This window comes from Neolamprologus brichardi, chromosome 2, assembly GCF_056152115.1.
Source record: "Neolamprologus brichardi isolate AB-2024 chromosome 2, ASM5615211v1, whole genome shotgun sequence".
NCBI lineage: Eukaryota > Metazoa > Chordata > Actinopteri > Cichliformes > Cichlidae > Neolamprologus > Neolamprologus brichardi.
Genome location: NC_142105.1, coordinates 12,305,437 through 12,315,229, shown reverse-complemented (window position 1 = coordinate 12,315,229; position 9,793 = coordinate 12,305,437). Strand labels below are relative to the sequence as shown.

The 9,793-nt window shown below is 47.4% G+C and overlaps 1 protein-coding gene across 1 annotated transcript; it reads left to right on the top strand.

Annotated features, from left to right (window-relative positions):
- Positions 1-1,691: 1,691 nt before the first annotated feature.
- Positions 1,692-9,150, top strand: slc26a2 (solute carrier family 26 member 2). The gene is made up of 5 exons (XM_006797649.3): positions 1,692-1,791; positions 3,764-4,380; positions 4,460-4,750; positions 5,039-5,487; positions 5,748-9,150. Exons 1-5 carry the CDS (start codon positions 1,758-1,760, stop codon positions 6,553-6,555), a joined length of 2,199 nt encoding a protein of 732 aa, XP_006797712.2. The 5' UTR covers positions 1,692-1,757; the 3' UTR covers positions 6,556-9,150.
- Positions 9,151-9,793: the final 643 nt, after the last annotated feature.

Sequence of the window (9,793 nt, the reverse complement as noted above, 5' to 3'; positions counted from 1 at the left end):
ACCAAAGGCCTCATAACACACTTCATGAGTCAGCCACACGCACATTTAAACTACCACTCAGCATCGACTGACCAACGCACATAATTTCAGAATAACTTTGTGAGGTTCAGTTTTCAGTTTGAGCCTTGAAGGGCTGAATGTTCTCAAGTATTTTAGTGGAAAAAAACTCTCAATCGTCTCTTTCAGTGTAACCACATTCCTCTGAAACGCACTCAGACGTCAGTGTCTCAGCATAAAGAAGCAGTGTACGTATGACCTGACACACGTGCTGTGCCGGCACACGAAGTCCTCGGTGTCCTCACTTGTACAGAGCGTGGGCCTCTGAAGGACAGTCTAAGGTTAAAGGGGACGCGAGACCAACGAAGACAGGCCGGACACAAACTATGTGAGTAAGTCTGAGCGTGCTCAGATACACAGATTATATGACCCGTGTGGCATGCAGTGAGTGGAAAAGCTGGACAGTCAGGGACGTGTCTATCTTTCCATTTCTCTGATTTCTTATCAAATGTTCAAATTCACACTCGGTGTGCTGGAATGGAGAAACAGGTCCCTGAATCACCTGCGTGTACTGCAGGGCGTGTATGCACGTGTGCCACTTGTTCTGTCTGAGAACACGTCAGCGAGCTGACGGCGGAGGTGTGAGGTTTCTGAATGCTTTGTGTTGGGTATCATGTTTCCTCTCTGACCTCTGACTCTGAGGTGAGAATTTTGGGGACTTCATTTGTCTCCCCAAATTCTGCAGCTTTAACAGACAGCGAGTTTGAACTCTGAGTCTGCTTTAACTTTGCGATGCCCACCCAGTGTGGTCACGACACAACCCCCGTCAGCCTTACACAACTGAGGACAAAATGAAAAGAAAGAGCTGAACCAGGTTTGCTGTGAGTACAGTCATGATGACTGACAGACATCCATGTGTTTGTAATAAAAGCTTCCAGCTCTTCTGGCCTGACGACTGTAGGGTGATATTTTTCACTTATCCTTGGACTCCAGGCGATTAGTGCATGCCTCACACCCACAGACTGTAAATAACAATGCAAACTTCTTGAACTCATGCCAGATCAAATAGCTGTAAGAACCTGTAACAGGAGCTGTACTGCCCATCCCCACGTCTAGCGGGTCGAAACCTGAGATTCTGCCGTGTTTGAACCCAGGAGGACACGACTGTAAGAAAGAGGAACAGATTTTTAGGAGCTTCAGTTCACAGACCAACGAGACAAACGAAGTGGATCAGAATACTTTAATACCAAAGGAAATTCATTTGTCATTATTATGTAACAAAAAAACAAACAAAAAAAAAATTCCACTAGAAAACAGGGGCGGAGTCTAGTGATGTGTCAGAACAGTAGGAACCTGTAGATGAGTGCAGGTGAAGAAGCACAAACATCATTTCTACATGTTTCTGTGGGAGTGAAGAACATCCACACATGCTAAGTGTTTCCAGGGTTCATCGTCCTGCTGGAGCTCCATCTCAGCCTTTGGTCGCTGACAGTTCACCTGGCCGTGCTTCACCAGTATCCTGGCGCGAACACAGGTGTTAGTTTTGACCTTTTCTTTAAGAAAAGGTGAAGCTATTAGATCTGCTGCCCCCTCCTGATCGGGTCTCGGGACAGTCAGGCTCATCACTAACTTTGCGCATGTACGCAGCTCGTGTGACGTAACACGCTCCGTTCCACGCCATCACGCACGGAGTGGCGGCGGGGCGGAAAACAGATGCGCGGTGGGATCGGAGCGGACGGTGAGCGGCAGGGACGGCTCATATGGACTCGGTACCGGCACCGGGATCCAGCTCAGGTGAGTCCCCGCGCGCGTGAACTCCGCCTTGCTCACGGTGTGCCGCGGGTTCGCGTGCGTGCGGCAGCTCGCGCTCAGGTTTGTTCCTGTCCACGTTTACACTGTTTACAAAGGAGCCATTCACGCTGGTGTTCACACCGGCTCACCTGAGCCCCCACGGGAAGTGACAAGCCTTTGAAAACGGCGTCCTTGTTTCACCGTGACGCTCAGTAACGTTCTGCTCATCACACAACACAGTGCGCCGCCGTACTTCGTGACGTCACCGCAGTAGTCCGCTCGTGCCACGCTGTCACTCACACCGGCTGTCCAGGTGAGGCTGAGGCACGCGTGCACCTGGATCAGTCAGCGCAGGGAACACCGGGACCCTCCGTGCCTGCGCGTGCACACCGGCAGCGTGCACCACCTGTAACCCGATTACCACGTCACACCGTCAGATTCCGCTGCTGCTCACGGAGGGTGGAGGTGCTCAAAAGGCCTTCATCATGATGATGGTGGTGTTTGTGTGAGTGAGTGAGAGAGAGAGAGTGTGAGAAGGAGTGTACTACGTTTACAAATCTTTGTGGGGACCAACATCCTGGGGATAAAGTGTCCGTCCTCACGAGTTTGAAGGTATTTTTGACACTCAACATGTGGTTTTAGTGTCATTGCTACAGTTGTTGTTACGGTTATAGTTAGGTTCAGACTCAGGGTTAGAGTAAGCGGCTGGGGAAAGCATTATGTCAACTAGATGTCCCCGCAAAGATACGAAAACACGAATATGTGTGTGAGCGAGAGTGAGCATGTGTGTGGTGGGAAGCGGGGTAATTTCAGAGTTACCTCCATCATTACCAGTCAGAGGGCGATGGTTAATTATCGTGGTTTAATAATGTCACAAGATACCGATAACATTAAAAATAAGAGACAGATAACGATAAAAAAGAGTTAACCATTAAAAATAAAAGAGAGATAACGACTTAAAAAAGAGAGATAACTAAAAAAATTAAATGGAGAGATAACGATTCAAAATAAAAGACAGATAACAACTAAAAAAATAATGATAAAAAAGAGTTAACGGTGAGAAATAAAAGAGAGATAATGATTACAAGTAAAAGGGAGATAATGATTATAAAAATAAATGAGAGATAACGCTAAATTCAGAGCAGCAGTGTCTGTAACATGCAGGAGGAATGTTGGATGGAACAGCCGCCATCGCTGTTGCCGTTTTCTCAGACTTTTGTCATCACTCCACTCTCTGGGTTCGGGTGGCGTTTGGGTGGTGACCCTAAACTCTGCAGCTTTTACTTGGAGCTGTTGACCCGTTGAGCAGAGGCAGATGTATTGGGGCGTGGTGTTCAGTTTGAAGAAGGGCTGTGACTCACAAGGACTGAAAACGCAGAAGTGTTTTATCTGTGCTGTGATGCAACATCAGAGGCAGGAAATCAGCAGAAAGTTATAAACGCGCACACACTGAGCTGATCTCAGTAACCTCTGACCTCACAGCTGGAACTGTGACCACATTCAGCACACACACATTATTAGAATGAGACATACTCTCGGGTAAAGGTACCGGTTGTATCTCAGGGATGTTGAAGTGTGTTTACACGGTGGGCTGGACCGGTGAAGCAGTCCTTTCTGTCTCAGTAATGACTGCACGTCTCATTCCTGACGCTTTCTTTTGGTAGCTCTTTCGCCAAACTGTTCTAGATTAGCCCAAGGTTTCAATAAATCAGAAAATCTTTACCTATAACTGGCAGGCGGTGCTAGGGGCGTGCTCTCTTTACACAGAATGCATCTTTAAAATCCTTGATGCTGGTTTCACCAACTGGTATTCCAGGAAAATGCAGTCCAGCGTTTGGCTAACGTCAGCGGCTCACAGCTCCTGTAGCTTTTAAACAAGTCCATCAAATTCCCCGACCACTTCGGGGGCTGTTACAGTCAGTGGTTTGAGGTGAAGCTGAGAAGAATAATGACTTTTTTCTCAACCTGAACACAGATAAAGGCTCAGCCATGCTTCATGGGGAGGACAGCTGTCCGGCAGTAGAAGAGGGTGGTGAGGAGGACCAGCACCGGCCTCTTATCCTGGAAAGAATTGAGAAGGAAACGGGAAGAACCTGGAGAACGGTTTTGTCTCAGCGGCTCAGGAAGCACTGCTCCTGCACGCCAGAGAAGGCCAAATCCAGAATCCTCAGCTTCTTCCCGGTTCTCCAGTGGCTGCCGCGCTACAAGCTCAGGGACTGGATCCTGGGGGATGTTATGTCAGGAGTGATTGTTGGAATCCTATTGGTTCCCCAGTCCATAGCCTACTCCTTATTGGCCAACCAGGATCCGATATACGGCCTGTACACGTCTTTCTTCGCTTCCATCATCTACGCCCTCCTGGGCACTTCCAGGCACATCTCGGTGGGGATTTTCGGAGTGCTCTGTCTGCTCATTGGCCAGGTGGTGGACAGGGAGTTGGCCCTGGCGGGATACCTCCCAGAGAGCAGCCTGAGTGGAAATGACAGCAGTGTCCCGTTGGCTGGGAATGACAGTGGCGTGGTGGGATGTGACCGGAGCTGCTACGCGATTGCCGTGGGGGCCACAGTTACCTTTACTGCTGGGATTTACCAGGTAAGTGTGCAGGGGCACATGTGGGTTTTAATGACTGAGCATAGAACCACACTACCTTACTTCTGCTCATCTCTTTCAGGTGCTAATGGGCCTTCTGCAGGTGGGCTTTGTGTCTGTCTACCTGTCGGACTCCCTCCTCAGCGGCTTTGCTACAGGAGCCTCCTTGACCATCCTGACGTCTCAGGTCAAGTACATGCTGGGCCTGAAGATCCCCCGTCCTCAGGGCTGGTTCACTCTGTTTAAGACGTGGTACGGCCTGCTGAGCAACCTCTGGAACACCAACGTGTGTGACCTCATCACCAGTCTGGTGTGTTTGGCAGTACTCATACCTATGAAGGAGCTCAATGACCGCTTCAAGTCCAAGCTGAAGGTAAAAGTGTGGCGATGTAACACTCCAGTAAAACTAAAATTAAACCTCCTTTTGGCATCATCGGCCCTAAGGATGCTGTTGGTGGCTCACCTGGTCATTTTGTGAAATAAACTCATCTATTGGTTTGTTTCCTTACAGAACACATTTCCCTTTGTAAATTTATTATTTATTTATTATTATTTGTATAATTTTCCTTATTATACAAATATTCATTCTATGAACACAAAAAGCACCCTGTTTCTACCTGTGTGGTTTACTCTGTCCTCACCCTCACCTGTCCTTCTCTAGGCTCCGATCCCATTCGAGCTCTTTGTGGTGATAATTGCCACCCTCGCATCTCACTTTGGCCATTTCAACACCGAATACGGGTCGGGCGTGGCTGGGGCCATCCCCACAGGCTTCCTCCCTCCTCAAATGCCCATGTGGTCTCTGATCCCCAATGTGGCCGTTGACGCCTTCTCCATTGCCATTGTGGGATTCGCCATCACCATCTCACTGTCGGAGATGTTCGCCAAGAAGCACGGCTACACGGTGGATGCCAACCAGGAGATGTATGCCATCGGGTTCTGCAATATCCTGCCATCGTTCTTCCACTGCTTCACCACCAGCGCCGCGCTGACCAAAACCCTCGTCAAGGAGTCGACCGGGTGCCAGACGCAGCTGTCAGGGCTGATCAGCGCTCTCCTCCTGCTGCTGGTGCTTCTGGTGATCGCGCCGCTCTTCTATTCCCTCCAGAAGTAAGAAAAGCAGGACGTCAGTCTAACCTCTAAATGATTGCTAACTAGTCTTCTTGCAGACTGACCTCCTGATGAGGTCGTTCGAGTCTCGATCTTAAGTTTTAATCGGAACAGCTTTTATGGCTTGTGCCGTCTTTGCCCCATCACTCCTTCAGCGCTTCCATGCTGAGGACGTTGATGCAGTTAGAGGCCACAGCTGTGTGTAAGCTTCTGATAGGCTGCGGTGATCCTCACCTCTCTCCTCTCCTTTTTCTGCTCAGGTGTGTTCTTGCTGCCATCATCGTGGTGAACCTCCGTGGTGCTCTTCGAAAGTTCACCGACATTCCCTGCATGTGGCGTGCCAACCGCATCGACGCCTTCATCTGGCTGATCACCATGGCAACCTCAGCGCTGGTCAACACGGAGCTGGGGCTTCTTGTGGGGGTTTTGGTGTCGGCTTTCTGCGTCTTGGGCAGAACTCAGCGGGTCCAGGTCCTGGAGCTCGGCCGGGCTATGACCAGGGAGCATTACGAAGATCTGGCGTCCTACAAAGGCCTCCAAACGCACCCCGACGTGGCCATCTTTAGATATGAAGCGCCAATCTACTACGCCAACCAGAGCCTGTTTAAAAAGTCTCTGTACAGGTGTGTAGGACTTGACCCTGTGAAGGAGAAGAGCCGCCGTGTCAAGTTCCAGAACAGCAAACCGCAGGAAGAGGCTGCCGGAATCCCAACTAGCAAAATGGACGAGAAGGAGGCCGAAGCTCCTGCAGCCGTCACCCTGATGATGGACACAGCCTCCCGTTACTTACGCAGGATAGTGATCGACTGCAGCGCCGTCTTGTTCCTGGACACTGCCGGAGTGAATGCTCTAAAGGAGGTCCGCAAGGATTACGGAGAGCTGGGGGTGGCGGTGGAGTTGGCTCAGTGTAAGACCTCCGTGCTGGACACGCTGGAACGAGGAGGATACTACCGCAACCAAAAAGGAGGCGACGCAGGAGAGAACCACACGATCTTTTTCACTATCGAAGACGCCATCCGCCACGTCGAAAGCCGCAGCACTCCTAACGGAGACTATGATAAGTCCTAAAGAGACAACACGTCTATGTTTACATGTCTGCAGCGTGTGGCTGCACAGATGTGCCTTTGTAACATTTTTCTGAAGTCCTTCACCTCAGGTTTCTGCATCCAGACAGGTGATGAATCACCACAGTGTGAACGTCCATGTACAGATAACTCACCTGTGGACTGTATAAGAAGAACCAGCCACCCACGAGGAAGGAATACCCAGACCCTACCTGACAGCTCGAGTCTGTGTCTAAGGCAGACTCAGCAAGTTTACATCTGCATAGTACAAGTGCTGCACAGTGTAAAATACGTGTTTCATAATGCACAGTACTGCACAGTGAGTACAAGTACTGCACAGTGTGAAGTGTTTCCAACTGCACAGTACAAGTACTACACAGTGTGTAAAAGTCCTGAACAGTGTGAAATATGTTTCATAATGCACAGTACAAGTACTGCACTCTGTGTACAAGTACTGTACAGTGTGAAATATGTTTCATAATGCACAGTACTGCACAGTGTGTACAGCACAATATGATATGTGTTTTATACTGCAGAGTACAAGTACTGTACAGTGTGACACTGGTCATGCCCTAGTGTTGTTTATAGAAACGAGAGCCATATTCTGACTTAATTTTTAGATACTGAGTCGGAACGATGCACGTGCACATGTTCAGGATGACGACTGGGGTTAGGATTTAAAATAGGTGTAAATGATTTAGTGGGTTTTTTTTTTTTTTATAAGGTCTAAACTGGATTTTTTTGCCACAATCAAAAACGATCATAATCGTCTGCTGTTTGGTGTTTGGGTCCATCAGTCCAATCATGACTGATGCCTCAGGGCAGGAAGTTTAAAACACGTGTAGAAAAAAGCAGCAGCTCTGCTGCTCTGAGGAGAGACATCGGAGGTATCTAAATGCTTTAGATTTTTAGATCAGAACCCTGCTGGATAAAAACATAGATTCTTCATACGTGCTTAATAAGAAGTAGCCACCCTGTGCCTGAACATGAATATACGTGCAATGACCCGAGGAATCATTTGTCTGTTAGCACTGATCAAAGGTGCATGCATGTGCATGTGCTTCCAGATCCTCTGACAGACGAATATTCCTCCGGTGAGGATGAGAGACTTCCTGTTTAACTGTTAGCCGCAGTCATATGACCTTGGCCTGTGCCTTCTTTCTGTCAGTCGGGTAATGAATAAGGCAACGTTCAAGTTGAAGAAAAACAAAAGTGCAGTGTGAGATTTCGAGGTCGCTGTGATGTTGATTTGTGGGGGTCAGAGATCATGGGTTGTGCCTTAGTGAACTTGACCTCTGTGACCCCCCCCCCCCTCCACACACACACACACACACACACACACAAACACGATGAACATAGCCTCCCGTTACTTACGCAGAGTAGTGATCGACTGCAGCGCCATCTTGTTCCTTGACACTGCTGGAGTGAATGCTCTAAAGGAGGTCCGCAAGGATTACGGAGAGCTGGGGGTGGCGGTGGAGTTGGCTCAGTGTAAGACCTCCGTGCTGGACACGCGCTGGAACGAGGAGGATACTACCGCAACCAAAAAGGAGGCGACAACACACACACACACACAGCAGAGAGAGGTTTTGATGTGCTTTCTGTAGCTTTAATGAAACCTGCCTCAATAAACTTGGTAGCATTATTATTCATAGAGCACTTAATTATTAGAAAGGCTGAAGTTAGTTCTCAAGCAGGTGTATTCTACAGTTTTTTATTATGAGAAAATTTTGTATGTATACGTGTTTCTGAGTATGTGCCTAAAGCTTATGCACTAAAATTTTGTACGTGAGTTTTACTGTAAAGCAGCACAATCCTGGCAGCAGTTTTACTCTTTGCACTTTTCAAAGCTGTTTTATTATCTTAAATATCCAAACGGTCCATCCTGGACGCCGCCACGGCCCCCACGCTCCATCCTGCTTCCATTTCAAAGGGTTTAATCATGATAATCAGTTAATTGAGCGGCTTATCTCAGCTGAGACCAAAAACGTTTTTTTTGCTCTTGACCTTTGAACCCTGCTTTGTTTAATGTATGTTCACAGCACCAATGTTAAGTTTTAATGCTTAAACCTTTTAACTAGCTGATCAGGGTAAGAACAGAAGTTTGTTTTCAATGCAAAAGTGTTGCTGAAATGGAGCGTGCTGATATGCAGTGATGGAAGATTTTAAATTGGGAAAATCTTTGTAGAGTTGTTTTTATACTGGGTGTATGTGACAGGACGTGGCGTTTCCAGCCTCTGTCCTTGCTAATTTAAAGCAGTAGTGGTATATATTTTATAGCTGTTTTTACAGAGAAAATCAAAAAGAATTATGGATTCGTTTTAGTGCAGAGTTGTAAAAGTTGATCACACAGCCGTTGATGGAGGTGAATATGCTCGGTGACGTGAGAGTTTCACGTCGTTCTCCCTGAACGCTCACCCGAGCAGCTAAACACACACGCGGTGCTTTTAGAGAACAAAGTCCTCGCTTCTCTATCTAAATGTTAAACAGAAAAACATGACGTAAGCTCCCATTTATTCCAATCAGCTTATTTAAGTTTATTGTGTATCCTGGTATCAGAATGAAGCGGTGTTTTACTGGAAAATAAAATCCTGTCTGATTCCTCTCTTGTTTTTCTTCATTACTGCATTTACATAGCCAGCTCTTATTCTCTAACAGTGGTTTTCTGTGTGAAGATTTCCTTCATTAAACCAAAGTTGATGCACTCGATGAGTCCAGATGAGAAAACAGAAGACCTGCAGTATAAAAAGCAGTTTTAAAGTGGAGGGAAACTAAAGAGAGACTCCTTTGGTCTGTGGGGAGTTTCATGGTACTGAACAATAATTGTAGAAAAGATGGACGATGCCACAGCACTTCCTCCCATTGCACAAAAATGAAGCCAAAATACCCCGCTTATGGGAGCTGCCATGTTGCGCTTTTGGAGCTGGAGTCTGGCCGGTAGAGACTTGAAGTGAAGTATCTGTGTGACGCTCCCGCCCACACACCCAATGGACGTGACCGCAAACACACCTATGGGCTCAAATTGTGGTCATAAATATTTTTTACTTGTAAATCAGGATTTTTATGTGCTTTACACATACAAATTTGTGTGTGTGTAAAAAATATTTGTGTGTGCACATAGCAAAAAAATACATGTGAAACTCTGCACTCAAGTTTCAACTTACAAATACGAATTTTGACCCTATTTTTCTTCCTTTCAGCTGATTGGTCAATGTCATGTCAAACTGAACTATCCAATCAGA